The sequence below is a fragment of the Phoca vitulina genome, unplaced genomic scaffold (genome assembly GCF_004348235.1).
Source record: "Phoca vitulina isolate PV1807 unplaced genomic scaffold, GSC_HSeal_1.0 scaffold41, whole genome shotgun sequence".
NCBI lineage: Eukaryota > Metazoa > Chordata > Mammalia > Carnivora > Phocidae > Phoca > Phoca vitulina.
Window position 1 is genome coordinate 9,648,370 of NW_022589744.1, and position 23,286 is coordinate 9,671,655.

At 44.6% G+C, this 23,286-nt stretch overlaps 2 protein-coding genes across 3 annotated transcripts in view; one reads left to right on the forward strand and one right to left on the reverse strand.

Annotated features, from left to right (window-relative positions):
* Positions 1 to 8,701, reverse strand: part of FAM104A (family with sequence similarity 104 member A) — a 19,699-nt gene extending 10,998 nt beyond the window's left edge. The window contains 3 exon segments of the mRNA XM_032429346.1: positions 3,832 to 3,891; positions 3,893 to 3,932; positions 8,420 to 8,701. Of these exon segments, the coding sequence (XP_032285237.1) occupies positions 3,832 to 3,891; positions 3,893 to 3,932; positions 8,420 to 8,640 (321 nt within the window). The 5' untranslated portion in view covers positions 8,641 to 8,701.
* A 71-nt stretch (positions 8,702 to 8,772) lies between these two features.
* Positions 8,773 to 23,274, forward strand: CUNH17orf80 (chromosome unknown C17orf80 homolog). 2 transcript variants are annotated; one of them, XM_032429338.1, is made up of 7 exons: positions 8,773 to 8,845; positions 8,935 to 9,147; positions 9,621 to 9,755; positions 11,190 to 12,707; positions 17,068 to 17,175; positions 17,746 to 17,850; positions 19,420 to 23,274. In XM_032429338.1, the coding sequence occupies exons 4-7, from the start codon at positions 11,216 to 11,218 to the stop codon at positions 19,440 to 19,442; spliced, it is 1,728 nt and encodes a 575-aa protein (XP_032285229.1). In that variant the 5' UTR covers positions 8,773 to 8,845; positions 8,935 to 9,147; positions 9,621 to 9,755; positions 11,190 to 11,215; the 3' UTR covers positions 19,443 to 23,274. The 2 variants fall into 2 exon arrangements, with proteins under 2 accessions (XP_032285229.1, XP_032285230.1); XM_032429339.1 differs by lacking the exon at positions 17,746 to 17,850 and having other exon boundaries at positions 8,786 to 9,147.
* Positions 23,275 to 23,286: the final 12 nt, after the last annotated feature.

A 23,286-nucleotide genomic window follows, 5' to 3' on the forward strand; every position in this document is an offset into this window, starting at 1 on the left:
GAATTCTTAATCTCAGGAAACAAACTGAGGGTTGCTGGAGTGGGGGGTGGGGTGGGAGGGATGGGGTGACTGGGTGATGGACACTGGGGAGGGTATGTGTTCTGGTAAGCGCTGTGAATTGTGCAGGACTGTTGAATCTCAGATCTGTACCTCTGAAACAAATAATGCAATATATGTTAAGAAAGAAAAAAAGAAGAAGAAGAATGTAGCAGGAGGGGAAGAATGAAGGGGGGGAAATCGGAGGGGGAGAAGAACCATGAGAGACGATGGACTCTGAAAAACAAACTGAGGGTTCTAGAGGGGAGGGGGTTGGGAGGATGGGTTAGCCTGGTGATGGGTATTGAGGAGGGCACGTTCTGCATGGAGCACTGGGTGTTATGCACAAACAATGAATCATGGAACACTTCATCTAAAACTAATGATGTAATGTATGGGGATTAACATAACAATAAAAAAATTTAAAAAATAAATAAATAAATAAAAAATGTTCTGCTTCTATTTACTCAGGTAGCAGCACCTTTTCCAAGGCGTGCACCTTCGTAACAGAAGCCACATTTATGTGGAAACGTCTAGGGTAGTTTGCAGATAAAGATATTAAAACTGAAAGCAAAGAGCATTCCTCTACTACAAATTAAGATAAAATTCAAACCAATAAGACCACCCCTAAGAGAACAAATTTAAATAAAGTTAAATCTACCTAGTTTTCCCCATCCAAATAACTGTCCAAGATCAGGGAATGTCATTGCCTCTGTACAGGACCCAATAGGAAGACACAAATTGATAAATGATTTCACTTTTTGCTCAATGAAGAGAAAAATGAGCCTGACTTATACATTCATCTAGCATGGTGTTACAAAAAAATTTGTTCCCATACCAGTAAATTATATCTCAACTTTAAAATAGCATCCTAAGGCTCACAACTGATTGAATCCAAGTCACTGGAGTTAAAATTAAAGGTCTTTGTTTCAAACACCAATTAGAGTTTTGAAAAAAACCTTTAGACCCCAATTTCTTCACAAATCTAGCTAGAGATCTAAAATTGCTTTCAAGCTAATACTGTATCATAACATTTACTTGGAAAAATATTTTCCAGCTAAAAGATAGGAGGAGGAAAATAATTCTTCTCTGTTCCTATGATTTGAGAGAAGTCTAGAACCTAGCTGCCTCTGGATATATCTAGCAAAATCTCTCAGAACTTCCGTCCTGTATTCTGTGCAATGGCACATACCATGGTCAGGAGCAAAGAGCTCACCAACCAAGCTCTGGGCTCGCCATCTGCCTCTTAGTTGGGTATCTTTGGGCAAACCACTTTACTTGTCTGTGCCCCAATTTTCCCATCTGAAAAGCAGAGATAATACCGCCTACAAAAATGACAGGAAGAAAATGCACAAGTAGATTAAAAGTTTCTCTTTACGTAACTAATCGGGCAAGTCAGTTCACATTCTTCACCTTCATAGTATCTAGGAAAAGAGGTATATACTATCTCCATTTTATAGGTAATTGTGATTTACACGTGGCATACATAATTCAAACACCTTACATCTTATTTCCCAGTACTTGGCAATATTATTACATTTAGGAGAAAAACGTAACTTTTGGAAATTAATTATAAAAACAACTTTAATTATCTCAGAATTAAAGCAAACTCCTTCCAAATGAAAGCTCTTCAAGTCACAAGCAAAAGAATTCTAAAATTACTTAAGTATTTCAGGAAAGACACAAGAAACAGTGTCTCTTCACTGAGCTAGGCTTAAGGAAACTTACCTCATTGGCCCTACCTTAGAATTAAAAAAATAACATTTTCATTAACATTTGATTATGTAAATTAACAAAAATAATAATCCACTAATAATGAATCATTTTATTATTTTCCTTTTTATACACAATTGTCAAAAAGCAGCCAAGTGCCCCTAGACTTGATATTTTTGTGCTATAAACACAATGATCTATTCCAGTGGTGAGGATTCAATTGTTCAGGGCTTAACTTTCCATTTTAAAGGTTTTCCCCTGCTCTTTGCTTCTCTAGCCTTCCCTTGGTTGACTCGGCCTCATTACTGGTTAATTCCACCCCTGGAGAAGCACAGCACAAGAGGCCACACATTCAGAGCACTGGGAACCGGTCAGTCAGCAAGGCTGAAGGGGATGGTCCTAACCATCCACGTGGGGTCTACCAGTGAGTTCAGATACCACAACAAATAAAAAGTGCCTGCGCTGCTTGTTAATTGTAACAAAGGCAAGCTAGTCCATCTTTCAGACTAATGATTACAGAGTGGTTTAGCCGCTCTGTTTCTTTGAACAAGGAAGAACAAGACACATGAACCAAGAAGTTGAATAACAATAATAACAATACATCGTTTGCTTCTGTGGTATCAATGCACAGGTTTTAGAGAGGGAGTAAAGTGATTAAAACAAAACTACTAAGAGTCTTACTGAAAATAAGAGATCAGAAGTGTTGCATTTTTTTTAAAATGACAATTTATAATCCTGTTCTCAGGCATCACAACTGGAAACATAAGGCAAATAATCAATACAAAGAGTTAGACCGACTGAGCCTCTGAACTAATGTAAACATCACTTAGCAGGATCTGCACAGAGGCACAAGTAAGGAAACACTGATATGGTGAAAGTAATCACTGCACACTTTTTAACAGACTTATAATCCAAAAGAATAATGGAAACTCAATGACTGTCACAGTTTTATCACTGGATGCTCATGGGAGCCTCTAATCTCTGCTTTCCTTTCATCCTCCAATCGTCACATTAAACAAAAGCTCAACTGCTTTTTTGTTAATCATTTTTTTAAAACATAAGAAAAAGGAAAAAAGCATGAGAGAAGATTTTTAAAAGGGGGATAGGAGTTACAGAAACTCAAGTATCCACACAGAAGGAGCTAATCTGCACTTATTAACTGTCCCTGAATGTGTATGACCTATGTGAGAGTTAACTGATTTCTTCCCCCCTTGGGAGGAGTAACTTTGGATTTCCGGTAAAGACTGGATGTAGGTCAAATCCTATTATCGAGAACTAATTAAAGTACGAATTATTTTGGTTGTGCAAAAACTGTGATACGCAGAGTTCTGTGATACACAGAGGTCTGCTCTAAGTTACAAGGCTCAGGCTTAGAGATCTCTGCCAGCAAGGAGCTTCTCAATCAGGGTGACCACTCGTTAAGGGTCACAATTGTCCAGTAACAGAGACGTCATTTGAAGGTTAGCTTCCTTTCCCTCTGTAGGCAGCCCTTGGAGTGCACACAGAAACTCTGCCGCCTGTATGCACACTGAAGCTCTCTTTTCAGGAAACCAAAACTTCAGGAGCTCTTTCCCCCTCTCCCCGCTTGCTCCCCTCCACCCTGCTTCCCGCAGGAGCTCTTTTAGAACAACATGATAAAAAAGCAGTAATGCTTAAAAACAGGATTTTGTGTACACATGCATTACCTATTCTGAATGTTTACATAGTTCCTCATAAAGACATGTGAATGAAAGCAACAAAATATACTTGGCTTAAGGATAATTAATGGCTCATACACTATTAGAAAACAGTTCGTTTCCGAAATTCAAATAGACAGCTCAAAGATGAGTTTTCAAAGGTCCATGAAACTTCTAACAAATTCTGGGCTGTGTGTATGTATTAGTATGTGCAGACATACACCACTTCGCTGGGGAGATGGTATATAGCTTCCTCAAAGGGCCCATTACTCAAAAGAAGTTGAAACCACTGCAATCAAGTAAGATCACTTTTATTTATTCAAAGAATAATTTTAATTACATGAAGAAACTGGATTATTTAGCTCAAGTCAATGAAAACAGCAGAGACTCTGAACACACTTCCTACCTCTGTGTCCCAGGAATCATGAAAGACAGGGTTTCTACTACTCCTTTTGGTCTGGGGGGGGAAGATGATGGTCTTCTTCATTGCCATTCCTTCTCCTTTTCCTGAAATTAAATCACAAGAAGAAAAAAAAAAAAATCCAACAATTGATCTTTTAGACACTTAAAATTGTAAATCATGACAACAAATTTGCCCTCTTGCCTGAGAAAACAGAATTCATCATATGCTATCCCAATAGGTAAAAAGTTAGAAGTACACCATCGCTGGGCAAAAGAGTGAAAATATAAAATAGCAGCAGTAGGGGCGAGCTTAAATTAGTACAACTGATTTCTAAAAAGAAGCTTGGCAACTTTAAATGCCTACTGGGAATAAGTAAGTGCAGGGTGATGCTAATGACTAAGCTTCCAAATTCCACCTAATTAAGGTTATCTTCCCTCTGCATTTCCTGAAATCACAATTCCAGGTTACCTCATCTTACTCCCTTCCATAGGACAACATGTAAGACAGGAGTGGCTGCCTCTGCCCACGTACCCCTAAAATCCTAATGAAAATGGTGCTACACAGGGATATCATCAGAGGTTCATGTGGTCTCTAATCTGCAGTTTTCTTTCATCCCTGATTTCCCCCCAATTCTCACATGCAACAAAAGCCCAATGCCCTCTAAAGCATTAGATCACCCTTCCCGACCGTCCCCGGAAAGGCTGCTCTGAGACACATTAACTCCATTATTCTCTCTACACCACCTAGTATTGTATGTTACGTCACCAGATTGTTACTTTGAGTTTGCAGCACAAGCTGCTCAAAATTTTCAGGTTTAAGGAAAAACTACACATTAAGAATTAAGTGTTCCCAGAAGGACTTCTATGCCCCCCTTTAGAAGACATAAAATAGAAACAAATTAGAGGAGGTATCATTCGAAGGCAAACTGCCTGCAACTGTGCTATCCAATATGGTAGCCACTAGCCACATGCAGGTATTTACATTTAATATCCAGTTCCTTAGTCACACCAGCTACATTTTCAGTGTTCAAAGGCCACACAGGCAGCTAGTGGCAACTGTATTGGACAGCACAGACAGAGGACATTCCCATCGCTACAGAAAATGCCACTGGACCGCACTGGCAAGAGGCCAATTTATACAAAGCAGCAAAATCTATTATAATGAAAACTCTTAAAGATTCAGATTTCTATAGCTAGAGGAAAAAACAGCTTTGGGGAAAGTATTGAATTTGAGCACCCGGTATCTTCTATACAGTCGTATATTTTCTATGCGAGGCGTGTGGCATAGTGGGGCAGGCCTATAATCCGAAGGTTTTGAGTTGAGGTCTTGTTACTGGAGAAAATTTAAGTTATCACCCTGAGCTCAATTCCTTGTATTCTGCAATACTCCTGTATGCTGAATACATGCAACTTTATTAATGAGTACAGACCCAGTTTAGGCTTGGAATGATAAATTGTGTGTGGTTCTGATCAAGCATTAACCAACCTGCAAAGGGCTATACCACTGACCTCATTCTAAGACTCAGTTGTTTCTAAGATCATCATTTCTGCTCCCTAACCTTTCGCTCAGGACATTAGATCTTAACCGCACATTACTGTGAAGTATGTAGAGGTTAAAAACTAGGCGAAAAGCAGGTTTAATACTCATTTAAATGGATGTGCTATTACCACAGACTTGAACCAAATAATTATTATTTTCACCATGATATGATCAGAGAATTTTTTTGGAAAAGAGCTGCAGTTACAGAGCAAGGTCCGACAGAAGACCAGTTGCCACCCCAGGGAAACTCCCCAAATGCTGGTCCCCAAATTCTTCTCTTATCAATATGCCAGCAGCTGACTGTGCTCTCGGCTGCTGAGCCACTCTAACCACTTATGAGCCTGACCCAAACTTTCCAATGTCCTCGTTTATAACCCACGGCATATCTCTGCAGTGACAAGAAAATGAACATCAAGGAGGCTGTCGGGCCAAAAGGTTGTGAGAACAGAGGATGAGCTGGTTTTGCAGATTTCAAGTAAACTCTGGGAAAGTCCCATAAAATATCCCTGCCTCATAATCAGCTGCTTTCTCAAGGTACCCCAATCAGCTCCTGTAGGGGGCCCTCTCCTTTGGATGGTACGGAATAAGAATGAGCCCTCCTGTTCTTCTCCTTTTTCTAGGCTCTTTGTAGATTCTATCCTTGAAACATTCTTCTTTCAACAGTATTGTTAATAATTGCCAAGATTATAGCTTCATGTTCAACCGTATCCACAAAGTCAGATTATAGCCTTCCCCATTGATGCCCTAGACCAGGTTATAATTTTAGCAGCCACCATATAATTGATTATGTTCTCCCCAGGCATCTAGTTACAGATTGTTGTTTAGCATCTGTTACTTTTAAGGATGGCTGATTACATCACTGCTCATCATTTCATTTCTTTCCAATCTTCCTGTCATCTAGAGACTGAGCATAGAAGAAATCTTAAGAGTATGGAGACTAGTGTTTTTCAAACTTTCTTTTTTATAGTAACAGAGCCCTTTTTTTCTATCAGGAAAAAAAAAATCATTCAATATATATATGAAATAAAGGACTTGTTTTGGTTAAAGTAGGGGTTTCCTTGGCATACATCTACCCCTCTATGGCCACCTCAGTATATTTTAAAACAGTCTGAAAAATCACCATCTCAGACCAACCCCTTATCTTTTTTTTTTTTTAAGATTTTATTTATTTATTTGACAGAGAGAGACACAGCGAGAGAGGGAACACAAGCGGGGGGAGTGGGAGAGGGAGAAGCAGGCTTCCCGTGGAGCAGGGAGCCCGATATGGGGCTCAGTCCCAGGACCCTGGGATCATGACCTGAGCCGAAGGCAGACGCTTAACGACTGAGCCACCCAGGCGCCCCAAGACCAACCCCTCTTCTTAAAATTGAGGAAAAGAGATCCAGAAAACTGAGCTGACTTGGAGATATGATGACAGTGGGAGCTGGCAGAGCTGGTCCATCATACTCCACCGAACACGGGGTGAAAAATAGGTAAGAAGCCCCTGTCCAAATCACATGGGTTTCCTTTATAGCAATGAAGTTACCAGTATAAACATGTTGAGGTTATTTGCGTACCAGATAAAAGGCATCTGCTACCAGTATAAGCTCATTCACATTTGCTTATCCAGTGATGGATAAAAGGAATCTTTCTGCAGAAAATATCTAGACTTTTTCAAATATGAAACATCACAAGAGACTATCAGAAGTATAAACTGGGTTTGGGAAGGAAAACAATGGCAGTTGGATCTGGCTTACTATGCCTAAGGATCTTGTTCCTAATTCCAGTAGCAAGTCGGTAACGGGGCCCCTAATTTCAAATCTAGTCCACTCTTATTTTCTATACAAGCAGGCTTTATGCCCCCACTCACTATATACCCAAATCAATAATCCAATGCAAAAGTATGGGTGACCCTAGATTTTCACTATCTGACCAAATAACCTCAGGATGCTTTCCAGAATCTTAATCCCTGAATTGACCATCCTCCAGAGCAAGATCTTTGTGGGAAGACTGTCAATCACATTCAGAGCCAATGAAAATATGGAACAACAAGAAAAAAATCCAGCATAATCTACCAAGGCAAACCTATTTTATTCACTTGAGCTTTAGTGAGACTATCGGGAAATAATGAAAGTGCAGTGAACCTGGAAAGACTCGAGTAAACCAGCTGAGCTCTCTGTTTCCTCATCAGAAAAACGACAGTGTTGGACTTGGTGATCTATAGGTTTTCACTTCAAATTCCACGATGAGGGGTTTTTCTAATTTGAAGTAAAAGTTGCTCCTCTTCATTTGGGGTACCCAATCCTAACTCTCTCCTCCCCCAACTTCTTACAGGAGGAAACGAGGAGAAAAGAAAGGAAGAAAGAAACTGCAGCTTGATCCGGACTCTATTCTGCACTCGTCAAACAAGCACAGCACCCCTGGGTGAAGACCCAGGTCCCGAGGCCAGGCTCAGTGGAAAAGTAGAGCATCGCGATACAGTCCTACCTCCCGCCTTCGGAGTCAAACGGCTCCGCATCCAAACAGTTTAGAATCCTGCCTGTTAATGCTACAAGCCACTTGGTCATCTGCCCTTCTACGTTCACAACCGTCCGAGGGCACAAATTCTTCCATCTATCCCCATCCTTCCCTGCTATAGAGTTAAATCCAATCCTTCTTTCTGACCTTGGGGAGACGGCAGCTCCCCGTCCCTGCCCCTCAAAGACGTCCTAGGGGCTCCCTCTCAAAGATCAGACATTCCTCCCATCCCCCACCCTCCTAAATTTAGGACAGGGAAGCTTTAGGGCCACTGTCTCTCTTCTGGGACCGTTCAGTCTGCATTCCAAGTAGGGAAAGACGAGGGAGGGGAAAAAAAGACGGGGTTGGGGTGGGGAAAACGTGGACCCCGGCGAGTCACTCCTCCAGCACCTCAGGGACCAGGTACTTGCGCATCCCTCTCCCTCCTCCCCCAGGCCGCAAAGCACCCAGATGGAGACCCGCAGGGCCCACGCTTGCTCGGACCCCCGCTTCGCGCGCCCCTTCGGCTCCAGCCCCCGGCGAGGGGCTGGGAAGGAAGGGGTTCCTGTGGTCTCACCTGGGGCGGAGGCGCTCGCTCATGGCAGCCGGTGGAGGGGAGCGACGCGGCGCCGCTCCGCGAGAAGAGGGAACAGAGGGTGTTGCGTTCCGGCGGCCGCCACGCCCACCCCCTCGGGCCTTGGCTTTAGCCGCGGCGCGGGTGGACGCTGCCGGCGGTGAGTACCCCTCGGTGGGACCTGTACCACCGCTACTTCCGGCGTCTGCTCCGCGCCCCCCCATGTCGCAGCCGCCGTGGTACCGCCCTCTCGCGGCTGCGCACTGGCGCGACCCCGGCCGCGCCGACCGGTAACCCCGCCCACGGGAAGAGGCGGGCTCGGAGTGGGGAGGAGCGACTGAGAGCTTCTGGGAGAGAGGACCTCACGAGAGGCGGCCTGAGCTTTCGCCTGTTCGCAGCCGAGCGGGGACGGCATAAAAGTCAAGCCAGGTTTAAATTAACTTAAATTATGTCATCATAATACGATACAAGTATTTGAGTTAGGCCTCTGTGCGGTAACAGTTTTTTTAAAAACACAGCTGAGAAGCATCAGGCAGTGGCGCAGACGGCCTGCAGCGGGTGCCTGCCGGGGAGTTGGGAAGAGGCTCGAGGGCTGCGCTGGGGGGCTTGTCGCGGGGGCTTCCGGAACTTCAGCGCCTAGGGAGGTGAGGATGCTGCTCTGGGCTAGTCGCGGCTGGTCGTGCTGTGTCCTCTGGCCCACGCCCTGGATCGGCGATGGGGGAGTCTTCCCGGTGAGAGAGAGTCAATCGGATGGCGGGCCAGCCGGGGGGGGGGTTGCTTCCCGGGGCGGCAGGACGAGCCCCCTTCGGCGTCCGTGCGGTTCCGGCGCCTCCGGCTGGGGCTGCAGGGGAGGAGAGTTCGGAGCCTCAAGCTGCCCGGCGGTCCCCGCCCACTCAGCGGGAAGCAGCTGCTCCGCTTCCGGAAAAAGCGAGGGAGCCGGGAGGAGGGCGGGCCAGGTATCGCGGCTGTGGGGGGGTAGGGGTTGGGGAGTCCGCGGCGCGGTGGGGGGAGGGGAGGCGTTTGGCAGGAGTCCCACGGGCTCTGCGCCCGAAAGGCGGGCGCGGTCTTAACTGTTTGCTTTCCGGAGCGCCGAGGGGGACCTGTCCTGCCGATAACCCAGTTAGCTTGTACTTGGTTCAGTGCCGCGCCACATCCATTCACTGGGTGTGCTGTCGAGTTACTTTTCTGATTGTGTCTCGCGCAGGCTGACAGTTAAAATCGAGTTTGTTCTGCCAGACTCGGAAACTGCGATCGTGCGGCGTGGAGATCCAAGAGAAACAACCACAAAATTAGCATTCTTCTGGAGAAGCTCCAGTAAGAAAGTAGTCAGTCACCCACGGTAAGACGTTACCACGTGAGGGTACAGGATCTTTCCAGTAGGATTAAGTGTGGTGGAGTAATGTAGAGGCAGACATGTCTAAGAGGCCCCTAGCCCCTTCTAAAGTTATTAGTACAAGGCCCGTGGACTGCCTTCAGTTGTGGGTATTTTTGTAAGTCAGCGGCCCATAACTTTGATTACATTGTCAAGGGGGTACCTCCAAAGTAAGAGTAATTAAAGTTCTTTGGCCAGAAACAGCTTCGTTTTGCCTGAGCTCATATAGGATCCTAAATGGATTGGCCAGGATTCTATGTATTTATTTTGTTAATGGTTTTAGTCTCATTTTTTTACCTATTCAGTAGTCAGAAGACATTCACAGTTAGTCATCTGTGATGATAGCGTTTGTATATTTATGTCTAGAAAAGGAATTCATTCAACTATCATATGTCAGGCTCAGTGCTCAAAGAGGTACAAATGATACATGGTATTATTTTTTCATGTTTTTACATGGTATGAATATCACAAAGATTTCAAACAATGAATTTGCTCATAGTCCATTGTACTTACTCCTTAAGTCAAAAATTGGGGTACACATATGTATCGTTTGTACATCATAAACACTTCTACATGTACATGTATGTGTGTATACACATATTACTAATATGGTGTTAGAGCTTCATTTCTCATGCTGAAATGATGGAAGGTCTTGCACCGAAGTGGATCTTCCATATACAACTTTGAAAACCATGATTCTAAGCAACAGCCTTCAGATCCTGGCCTGAGTTTTTACTCTTTACCATTCTTTCCTTAAATGATGTGTTTAAGGGGTTTTAACAATTTCTTTATTCTCCTGTAATAACCAGTTGACTTGCTGTAACCTTAAACAGCAAACATTTTAATCTGACTGGTATACTGAAGTTTTATTTATTTGAAGAGAGAGAGCACAAGCAGGGGGAGGGAGGGGGAGGGCCAGAGGGAGAAGCAGACTCCCCGCTGAGCAGGGAGCCCCACTCAGGGCTCAATCCCAGGACCCTGGGATCATGACCTGAGCTGAAGGCAGATGTTTAACGACTAAGCCACCCAGGCGCCCCCTTACTGGTATTTTGTACAACTTTTTCTCCCATTAATTTAACCATTAACTTGTTAGATTTAAGTCTTTTGGCTTTCCTCATCTACTAGTTAGGGATGTTGAAAACCCCTTTGGTTGTTTTTTTACTAACAGTTGATTCTTGGAAGACTTTAAGAAATGTAAACAGAAGTGAAGCCAGGGATATTTATCTTAAAACTGTGTCTTCTATTTTCTGCCTCTGTAAGAAAAAGAATAAGTCAAAACACATTTCTTAAAACTTCCTTCAACCTAGGTTCTTCCAAATGAAAGGTACACATGTAAATGAAATGTTAGTAATTACTCTACCAACTATGTGCCCCTCATAATCTCCCATTTACCTTTTTCAGGAATAGGAGAGTGATACTCACCCAGGATGGAAGTGTGTCCTTACTGTAAAAAGCCATTTAAACGATTAAAATCCCACTTACCGTACTGTAAGATGATAGGACCAACTGTACCAGCTGATCAGAAAGCTTGTCAGTCCAAGCCAGCTACACACCCACATGCTAAAAAAATGAAAGGGCCCATCACAGACTTAAATAACACTAAAGAGAGAAAGTTGGAGACGGAGAGTAAGAAGAGAAATACCAACTTGGTAAAAGACAAACCAGAACGGACAACAAAGTCTTTTCCACTATTGGCTGTTGGTTTGGAAAGAGCAAGTAATACAAAGGCAGATAAAGACATCCAGAATCAAGTTCAGTGCTCCATCAAAAAGTTGAAAAATACCGAACCAAAGATTACTTTCCAGGGAGAAACGAAGGCTCAGTTTTATGCGTCAGAGGACACCACTCCTAAAAAAGAACTTGCCAAATATTTGCCTCCATCAGGGGAAAGTAGAAGTAACCTTCCAGAAACTGAAACATCTTTACCTCTTGGCCCAGTAGAACCTTTTTTATCAAATCAAGATAGAAAATATTCTTCAGCTTTACCCAGTGATATTCGGACCACTTCTACTGATTTAAGATTGGACAAAATTGATCACCCAAGACAGAAGCTTCTAGTAAATTTACCAGATAAGCCTATTGGTGGTTATCAGAGTTCTCCCATGAATCTCAATTATGGGGTTGAAAGAGTACAAACATCATTGTCAAGCAATGAGAGAGAGTCCAAGGCCAGGGACCACCTCTCAGAAGTCTCTTCTGATGTTAGAGACTCTGAGACTCAAGAAAAGAACACGGAGTCACAATTTTTAAATTTTAAAGTTAGCCCAGTAGGTGATATCCCAGTCAGGGAGAACCAAGGAAAAGGACTGAACCTTGGAACAGAGGCACACGGGGGCAGAGGAAATGCAGAGAAAAGCGTATCTGTAAAAGCAATCCAGGAATGGGCTTCTGTGAACGGTGATGCAAAGAACATCAGTAGTGATGATTCAGCCACAGAGAAGAAAGGTCCAGATGAAGGTCCCAGTTTAAATTTGTTCACTCCAAGAGAGACAACCTGCAGTGAGCTGCTTTCTGTGTCACAGTCATATAATCAAAGCCTTGCCTCTCTGGCTGTCAGATTTTTTCAAGAAGAGAAAGCAGAAGCCTGCAGTCCTAACCAAGTCCCTGTTGTGAAGGTGTTAACAGAGAGTGGTGAAGGAGCCTCTCTGCAGCACAAATCTGGCTGTGGGCCCCAAGTGTCCCACCCTGGGTGCCAGCAAACCTTACATTCAGTCCTGCCTCACGCCTCTTACAGCCCCTTCAGTCCGATTGGCATTGCTGATAGGAAGACCCTTTCAAGCTCCCTGGGGCTGGAGTGGTTTCCAGAGCTCTATCCTGGTTATCTTGGACTAGGAGTATTGCCAGGGAAGCCCCAGTATTGGAATGCAATGGCCCAAAAGCCTCAGCTCACCAGTCCCCAGGGGGAGAGACTCTCAAAAGGTAAACATGCTCATTTTCATGGGCCATCCAGCCCATCCATATAGCTCTGTGCCTTTTGAATTAATAAGGCTCAGATTACTCCTATTTTCCCTCATTCAGCTTATTTTTACCTAGGCACTCTGGTATACCAGACTTAAAATTATTCTGAAAACATTAATTCTTGCTCCAGAACTAGTACCAGTGGTGTTTATCATTCTCTCTTCCCCTCCAAGCAGAGTTGAAGGTCGGACTAGGCCAGGTCAGCCGGTGACATTGATCACTTGCGTTTCCGCAGCAGGAGGAGGCCTGGCCAGTAGATATTGGGCAGGTGTTCAAGCTGTCTTAAGAGATCTAGTAAGAAATCGTGGACAGAGACAGACTGTGAGGCTGTCTCCTCAGAAGCCCTCCGGAGGCTCCTTGCCAGTGCCCGGAATGGTTTAAGTGGCCCCACAGAGCTGGGAAGGTCCTGGCATTTCAGGAAATCCTCCCTTTTTCCCGCACGACCTGACCTTCAGTTATTGGACTACCTCTAGTTACAGTACATAAAGTTTCTTCATTTTCTTCACCAGGAAGCTTTAGATTTTTCTCTTTTTTTCAGGTTTCTAGAAGCACAGTTTAGCATTCAGATTTCATGTGTGTGTATTACTTACTAGTGCTTTTAGCTTCGACAGGAGACCTGTAGCAACTCTGAATAGCTTTGCCCCTGAAAAAGTTGTAACATCTCTTCTTAAAAGGGGCATATTTTCTCTCTGGTATATTTTATAAATTATTACATATTCACTAAACCCCAGGTCTTCTGGTCTGAAAAGCATTTTTTTTTTTTTTTTTTTTTGGTACGGTAATTCTTTCTTTCTAAAGATTTCAAAACAGAAGTGTAGTAAGTGAAGAGTGTTGCTAGCTGAAGCTACATCTTCGACTGCTTTAGTGGTTACCGGTTTTCCTACAAACAGACCTAACCTCTAGGCCCTCTTTACAGAGTTGTAGTCTGTCTCAAGTTCAGAGTTGGGTCCCCAAGCCCCTTCTCCATGTTGACATAGAATTACTGTTAACATCTGTGTTGCTTTGTTTTCAGAGTGCTTCCATCCGTTTTATTTCAGCCTCACCACGCTGAGAAGTAGGCAGCGATTTCTCTGTTTGGCAGGTGATGAAACAGGCAGAGAGGATAAGTGATTGGTTCAAGGTCATGTTGCCAGTAGATGGTAGAGCAGCAGGTAGAACGCAGTCTCTTCAGACCACATTTCGCCCTTTCCACTAAACCGTATTGCAGAAAGTGCGCCTTAACTAGAAACATAGGTGGTCCTCTTCTCTGTGGTTTGCAGTGGCCCGTGGCAAATCTCTCTGGCAAGTGGGGCTTCTGTATTTCCTGTACTGTCTCTAATAGTGCTGAGGAATGTCTCTGATATAGGCACTTGTCGTTTCAGAGAAGGGGAGGGGACTAACATTGGTCAGGTGATGACCGTACCAGACATGGCTAGGTATGTGGCATTATTACCTCATTTGACCTTCATGACAACTCAGGTGACTGTCACTGAAGTCATTGTCCCACCTTCCTTTATACCTGAGGAATCTGAGCCCTAGACATGTTAAGTGATGTGCCCATGTTAATACAGTCAGTGGCGGTCAAAGAGAGAACCTTAAGCAGGCTCCACGCTGAGTGCGGAGCCTGAGCTGAAATCGATTCGGACGCTTAACCAACTGAGCTACCCAGGCACCCCAGGCTCAGAGCTCTTCTCTTCTCTCTTACTGGTTGCAGTCTGCAGTACTCTGATTAGTTTGGCAGACTCATAGTTCTGAGGACACCACAGAGTTGGGTTTCAGTAAGTCGGGAATGAGAATTAGGCTTATGGAACTCAGCAGCATTAGGAGCCGTCTTGTGAGGTTTAATAAGGATTTTCACAGACTTACTACCCAAAAAAAGCAGTTCTCCCAGCATTAGCAAAAATAGATTTTAGAAGTTCAGGATTTAACTCCCTGGAGACTCAGCAAATACAAGTGTCTTAAGAGTCCTCAGCAATAGAAATTGGCTTCCTTTGTTCAAAGGAAAGCCTTGCACGCGCTTAGCTGGGGGTGCTTGGCTGAGCCTTGGCTGAATTCAGGTGCCTAGGCTTTCAGGACTCGAGTTGAAGAGATCTAGGTCCTTGGGTCCCAAATCTGGACAACTGACAGTTTCACATAGGATTAAAGATTCCTGGACCTCATCCCCAGAGACTGGTCCTGAAGTAGGGTCTAACAGTCTTGTTTGCAAACATGTCTTAAGTGTTTGTGCAGAGCAGCCAACTTTTAGAGTACCACTGGTATTGGGGAGGCCACTGGAGCGGGGAGACGCAGACCCAACATAGGGGATGGGGGTATTGGCAAATGGGGGAAGGGAGGGAGAGGTTTGAAAAAACAGTTCATTGAACTATAGAAAGCAAAATTTGGCTGGTGGGGATAGCAGAAGGTAAAATGAGGAAACTTGGGGCGCCTGGGTGACTCAATCGGTTAAGCGTCTGCCTTCAGCTCAGGTCATGATCCCAGGGTCCTGGGATCAAGCCCTGCATCAGGCTCCTTGCTCCGCGGGGAGCCTGCTTCTCCTTCTCCCTCTTCCTGTTGCTCCCCCTGCTTGTGCTCTCTCTCTGTCTAATGAATAAATAAAATCTTAAAAAAAAAAAAAAATGAAACCTTACAGGGTCATGGGTTTGGGTGTTTTGTTTGTTTGTTTTAAGATTTTTTTTATCTTAGAGCACAAGTGGGAGGGGCAGGGGGAGAGAGAGAGAGAGTCTTAAGCAGACTCTGCACTGAGTGCGGAGCCCCATGCAGAGCTTGATCCCACAACCCTCAGATCACAACCTGAGCCAAAACCAAGACTCTGACACTTAACTGACTACGCTACCCTGGCGCCCTGCGTCATGGGTTTTTAAAGGCCATTCTCTCATCAAATAGCATTTCCAGAAATAAACTATCCTGGTGAGATGCTTGAGACGGCACATGTGGGGAAGGATCAGGGCAGAACAGGAGTAGCACAAGCCAGGATGAGTCTGCTAGTAGAGGAAGCTGTGAAAGGGGAGGTTTTACATAAAAGAACATGTGACAACAGCCAGAGAGACCTGAGGGGTGAGTCAAGTCACATGTCCAGAGTTCCAGCCAGGCCAGAGAGGTAATAGGAAGTGTTAGAGGTACCCAGGGTAGGGACGGGACGGTTCCAGCATTTCTGTGAGCAGAGCTGTTGTCACTAGATTTGGGATGTAAGGACGTCAACACTGGCAGGTCAAGGACAGGAGATGGCAGTGGGTGTTAGCATTCCTGGGCCCACAGCCAGGCCGAAAGGGATGTAGATCAGAACCCAGGGTCCCTGAGTAGCAGGAAGGATGAACTGGAGAAGCTCTAACAGAACTTCTGTGGGTTCTGAGCTGGCCTCTCCTGGGCTTCAGGCTATTTTATACCCCAGCTTAGGGCCAGAACTGATGATGTTCATAAAAGTTTGAACTCAATGAAGGAGGCTGCTGGCTGGAGAAGGAACAGTTGAGGGGACACCCCGTTCTTGACACGGCAGGGGAAGTGGTTCTATAATTGGAGTTTTCACGAAAGTGTCTCTTCCCATCTTTTTCCAAGAAGAATGGATCATGTCATGCTTTGTTTTTTAAGAGATTAATCTTCACCTTGGTGAAGTAATTATCTTCCGTGTAATTTCTTGGAAGGCAGCATGGTTTTTCTCATTGTTCCTTAATGTAACGAGTATTTGGGTAGCATTTTTATGTCCATAGCAACTTTTACCTCCTCTGCTAAACCTGTCGTAAATATTTGCTTCATTTATCCTTTATCCCGTTGAACCCCACCAAGACCAGACAACCAGCAACAGTAGAGATTCCGTGCCTATCATTAAACAAAAACAGGTGCAGGAAAGCTGTAAATAGATAGCATTAAACCCTCCCTTCTGATTCTACATTCGTTATTCGCGTGTTAAACATAAATGAGAAACGTTGGCTGGTCAGTAGTAGTGGGCTCATAGGGCACACATGTCGATTCTAGTACATGTAGTGACAAGGAGCAGTAGGTATTATGATAGTAGAAAGTCCTGCCTTCTGCTAAAATGTTCAGCAAATAGTGGAAAATGTAGACAGGTCATTTCATTAAGCATGTACACCTGGATCAGCTGCACAGTATGTTCATCAGATCAAAAAACATCTCCGAGTCCTGATCCCCAGGGGCTCCTTCAGCCTTTTGAGGAACCTCTTTCTGACTGGGAATCACCGGCTTTGACTTTGGGCACTTAGCTAGCTGCAGCCCCACACAGCCCGGATCCCCTTCCTGCAGCCTGGCCCTGGGAACCGCGGGCACGGAGTGGCGGGAAAAAGCCTGAATCTAGATGAACGATCACAGTGCCTTCTGTTTGGAACCGTAGTTCCTTTGTTGGAAAGAAGCTCGACTGCTCTCAGGAGTTTGGAACCCCCGACCAGACTTACAACCTCCAGCTTGTCTCTGATGAGGCTCTTGGGAGCTGTCCAGAAAGGTGAGCTGGAGTCACGGACTGTTGGGTTGTGTTGCTGGTTCCAAGCATTTGGAGAAGTTTCTCTTACTTTAGCCATGGCTGTTACAGCAGGGCTAAGGAAAAGAGAGAAAGAGACCAGTGCGTAGGCTTCCTTCTCTTCTCTTTGTCTGTTTTTGCCCTGGAATCTGACATAATCGAGAGCACCAAAGCCGGCAGAACAGCTGCTGCCATTTTGGAACAGAGTTCATTTCTGTCCTGTCCCCCCTGCCACCTACCCTCATCTCTCCCTTGCCCACCTTGATCGTCCCAGAGCCAGGAGAACTCTACACCTCGAGTTAACCAGTCTGTTTTAATCTCCCCACTCAAGATTGCGACTAAACTCTCCAAACAAGAATAACTAAATGTATTAAAATTGTGGTCTTCAGGATTTGAGCCTTTTCATCTGTTTAAAAAATACCTACGTGGTGGTATGTCAATTCTGTGCATTACAAGCCCATCACCCAGGCTAACTGGGAGAACTTGCATAACTGGCAGGTCGAGGCCCCTAGTTACAGTTCACCATAGCAACCAGACATGTTTCTTTTTAAACAGGCTGGATCAGGTGCAGCACCACGGTGAGGAGTGGAGTTGGGGGCATCACCATGCTCTTTACGGGGTACTTCGTCCTGTGGTGCAGCTGGAGTTTCAGGCATCTGAGTAAGCCTTTTTGATATTTTTAGCCAAAATCCCAGGTCACGTCCCATTACAGGGACCTCCAGGGGACTCTCCGAATTGCTTTCTCTAGGACAGTGTTGCATTATCTGACATGCCCTCGTGAATGAGCCACTGCCTTTGGTTTTTTATTACAGATTATGGTTATAATGAACTTTATAAGATTTGACTAGAATTTACATAATTGCTCCTGTGCTCCACGTGAGGTTTTTCCTGATGATCTGGTGGTCTTGTGCTTTCTCCTTTGAAAGTCGTTTGCCTGCCAGATCAGCACCCTTCTTAATCCCTGCCTTAGAACTTCTTTTTAGCATTGAAACCAAACAGCTCTATACCCCAAGAGTGGAGGAGAAACCATACAGCTCTCACTCATGTGTCTGAGGGTCACAGAAATCTTAGTTCGCGTGACTTTCACCACGTAAAACAAAAAACATCCTTCTAGTTGGGAGTTTCAGCTTGCATCAGGTCTTACCAGGAGGAAAAATGTCTGAACTTCATTGCTCTTTTAGTCCAAGATGACTTTTCTCATTTTTTTTAAAGTCTTGCTTTATAAAAATATGTTTTTATAGTTAAAATGTTTAAAAGACATTGTATAGAGGAGAATATCAAAAAAGCCCAGTATTTTTCCACAATTAAAAAAAAAAAAAGCCCAGGGGTGCCTGGGTGGCTCAGTCATTGGGCGTCTGCCTCAGCTCAGGTCATGATCCCAGGGTCCTGGGATCGAGCCCCGCATCAGGCTCCCTGCTCTGTGGCAAGCCTGCTTCTCCCTCTCCCACTCCCCCCTGCTTGTGTTCCTGCTCTCACTGTCTCTCTCTTTGTCAAATAAATAAAATCTTAAAAAAAAAAAGAAATCTCAAGAAAAATTAAAAAAAAAAAGCCCAGTCGCTTTCTGAAAACTTTTGGTGTAAAAGTACAGGATAACCATTAATACCAGTGTAATTCACAAATGGTTAATAGGACTTCTAAAATACCAGGACTTGGGGTGGCTCAGTCAGTAGAGCATGTGACTCTTGATCCCAGGGTCGTGAGTTCAAGCCCCATATTGGGTGTGGAGCCTACTTAAATGAAAAAAAAAAAAAACAAAACACAGGATTTGACTCTAATTGGATTTTTTGACTGATTCGGTGTCTAGTAAGTGGGAGAGCAGGTCAAGTAGCAGAAATGAGACTGTGGTAAATTCCTACACACGGCTGGTGGGGAGCTGGTAGGTGGTGTGTGATCCATCCACCTGTGTGTTCATGAGAAAGAGGAGTTCCTTTCTGATCAGCCTTGCATACATGGAGACTCCTAAAAACCTTGACTGACTTCTTTCCCAGGGACAAGGCCTCCCCTTAAAGGCTTACCTGTCTGAAAGGGCTCAGTTGGTTGATACCTGAGGTTTGTTTTTCACATCTTTGAATTGAAGAAAGTGAAGCAGAAATTTCTGATTGCACCTAAGACTTTATTTCTGAATCTGTAAAACAAAGGGGAAACAGAATGATCTGCACAGGCAAAAGACAGAAACAGTCTTTAGGAGTGGCCTCGTGGATCCTTACACTTCTGTCTGTTTATCCAAAGAGCTGCAGCGCTGGCGTAAGTGATGACCTGGACACCGAGTACGGAGCCTGGAGCCTCCAGAGAGCGTACGCTGGGGACACCTGCAGTGCAGATGTAACAATTTAAAATGGTTTGGGGGAGAGGGAGTGAAAAGAATAAAATTATTGGAATCTAAAACAGTTACAGAGGAAGTCCGTTTTTCTAATGTGGACAGGTCTGGTTCTGGGTGGACATTTCTTTGGCTGGCTCTCAAGAGTGACAGTGATTGAACAGACTTCTGTTTGTTTGCTCGTAAAGGCTGCTGGTTTTCAGGGAGGCATGAAGATGACAAAGGTCATCACTAAAATTTTTTAAGTAATTATTTCTTCGTTCTCAGTAAATAATAATCTCACTTTTAAATATTTCTCCCTAAAATTATTCTCTAAGCTTTGGCATTTTATTATTCATCCATACAAGATACCAGGCTACATGCATACTGATCCAGAAGAGTATGTGTGAAGTGGCAGAAAATGAGCCTACATCAGGCCCTTTTGGGGTCCCTGACCAGATCTTGGCAGGCGTGAGAAACAAAAGCAAAGTAAGGTGGATCCAGAGTTGCAGGTGAGCCTATGAAAAGTCCTTATATTTTTAAGCTGATTAAAATGAAATCACACACTAAACAGAATTTTAAATCACTTTTTATTCATCTTAAGTGAGTATAATAGTGAACAAATGGTTTGTTTATCATGTCCTCCTAGAAACTTCCAGAATCCCACCCCATCCCTTCCTTAAGAATTTCTGTGAAATACTCTGACATTCTTTTTACTTTGTTAGGACTGTTTTTGGCTGGTGGGTTTTCCGTGTCTCTTCCCCCATCAAAATATTCAGTGTTTTTTCTAATTTTATGGCTTCTGCTTTGGCCCCTAGACAGTAGCTCGATAGGAAAGATAGATAGTAACTGGATAGCACAGGCGGATGACTTTTGCTCCAGTCCCTTTTCCAACACAGGGATTGATTATCTATCATAGATCTGTTTATATCTACCTGTTTGCTTTATATACACACACACACATATTTTAGCTTTGCTTGTGATATCCTCGCCAAATACATGAGATCAGTCCCTGTTTTGTCCCAGCTCTTTCAAAACCACAAACAAGCGGGTGTGCTGTTGTAAGGCAAGCATGTATTTATTTGTACATCTCTTCTGTCTTCTCAAAACTTGAATTTTGGCTCTATCTTTATCTACCTTTTCTATCCCAGCCCCCAGTCTCTCTCCCTCTCTAATTATCCCCAGTGGGAGTAATTTAATTCTGCATCAGTTGCTCATGGTTAGGGGAAAGGTATACTAGAATTCTCCATAAGGAAAAATTTACGGCTGAGGAAGAGTACTGCAGTTGGCTATTTTAGTCTAATATTACTAAGAACTTCATTGAAATTCCAAAAACTGTAGCTTTCATTTTGAAAGGACTTTGTGCCCATTCTTTGCAAATGCCCTTTAAAAGAGGCACTTAGGGAGGGATTCTCCCTGCACTTCCCCCTTGGTCCTTAGTCTAGGTCAGAAACCCTCAGGCTGCCAAGGTAGAGGACAATGCTGTTTGATGGCCTCCTGCCCACTTCCCCAAACCCCTCAAGTCGGGCTCAGCAGGCTACAGTGGCCCTCTGCACAGGCCAGCCCACTATCTGTTTTGTAAATAGTCTTCCCAGAGCACAGCCTGCTCCACTCTTTGACCACTACTGTAAATAAACTAGTGTCGCTTGTCACTTGAATGCTAGAACAATGAAAAGGTTTCACTTAATTTATGTCACAATAAATGTTTTAAATTTATGTCACGATAAATATTTTACATCCCTGAAAATAAGTTCCTTAACGAGGAGAGTGAACTACATAATGATCCCACCAGTCCCTAAAAGGAGAGCTGGTTCGTTTTGCCACGTTTAAGACAAAGGTAGGATCCAGCATTCAAAAGAGGATTTTTAATCTGACGTGATCAATACCAAGAATCTTAACTCACAGGTAGCAGGAACGAAGAAAAAGAAGAGAGTCTTAACTGAGGTCTTTGAATTTGATACTGAGCATGGATTCTTAAATGATCGGGGGACTTCGCAGAAGCCATGGGCAGTGTCTCTGGATTCTGGAGTTCCTTGGTAACGGCCACCGCCAGACAGGGAGAGTTCCTGTCCGCTCACTGCTGCCATCTGGGGTGGGAGTATGCTTGAAGACCTTTCATCAAGTCTTTTAAGGATTTCTTCATAATGTCCCAAATAGTCGTGAGTCGTTGAGGTCAGCTGACAACTATGGATTCTTTTCCGGGATTCGGGTCCAGACAAACTCCGCATGATCAAGGGATACGCTTCATAGCTCCCACTTGCAAGAGTAATGTAACTGGCTTATGAGGATACATTTATTACTTGTACATGCAAATATCCCTACAAGATAAGTTCATTTGCACAGCCAGTCCCAGTCATGCATGTGATCTGGCAGATGCAAGGCTTCATCCGGCAAGACTAGAGATTCTTTTCCAAACTGGAAATGTAGACGAGTGAACCTGAGCTGCTGAAGCCAGCGCCCTGTAGACATGAGACAGGAGTAACTGCTCTGCTCTTCACAGAGCCAAGAAAAAGAAGTCAGGAATGCTCGTAACTTGATGGGCCACGTTAAAAACAGCTTCCTTGATTTTGTCTCCCCAAACGATGCTCCGTACCTTCCGCGGTCCTGGCAGGAGCCCCTTGGGTGAGCAGCAGTGCTTAGGTTTTGCTTCCGGTTCAGCAGCGTGAATTTGCCAACACGTCTTCCAGCAGTGGGCAGAGAATCCATACAAACAGTCCCCATCCGCCTTCCTGTCCATCCAGCGGCAGAGTTACTGTGATAGCCAGGCTCCTCTCCACCTTTGAGGAGACTCGCAAGGAGGGTCCCGTTCTGGAAGGCTGAAAATCCTCACAGGCAGGCCACAATGCCCTGGCTGCACCCTTGTGGTCTGCAGGGTGGGTTAACCCCGGCATTAGCTCCTGGAGTTTAAGCCTGAGTGAGAATATCTGAAATCCTGAGTGTACTGGGGAAAGTACTTTTGTCTAATACACATTAAAGTGTTTAGCTATTAAAGATAATCATTTGTTCTATTAGCAAAGGGGTGTTTTACTCCTTATGAGAAACTCTATCTGCTGCCATTGTTCTTAGTCCTTGTTTGTCCTGATTTACAGATTATCCTAATTACCCTGTTCCCTGTGCTCCTCCACCATGGGATCACCACCTCTTCAGAACAACATTTATATATATATTTTTTAATTCCTCTCTTACGATCTGCCTCTTCCAGCCCCTCACCTTTGAGTTGGGTGGGTGTGGCCCTGGGCAAGTTATCTAACTTACTGGAGCCTCTCTGGTCGGTCTGAACTGTAAGGTGGGGACGATCATACGTACTTTGCAGAGATTCGGGGAGATGAGAAGTCCCGCATCAGTAAATTCCAGCAAAGGCTGACATGAAGCAGGAATTAAATTATAACAGCTCTTCTGAAACACCCGTGGCATCATCCCGCGTTGAGATTCTAAACTTGAACCAAGCAGAAAGACCGCAGCACAATTCACACGGCAGTCCGGCTGCCGTTCGGGTGCCTGCTCCGTCAAAGCCAAGTGCCGTGCCGAGTTCTTGACCTGCGTGCTCTCGTTCTGTCCTTCGGGCCACCCTGTGAGGCGGGTGCTCTGCTCATTTTTCACCACGAGGAAGTGGAGGCTTGACGTGAAGCGGTTTGCCTCCAAGGCTGCGTGGTGTGGGTCTCAGCAGCCCGGTGCCGCTGCCGTGCTGTGGGCCTGCCCTGGCCCCTTACCCTCTAGCTCTGGGTGGGCCAGCATTCTTCCAGGCTGCCCTGGCCCCTTACCCTCCAGCTCCAGGCGGGCCAGCATTCTTCCAGGCTGCC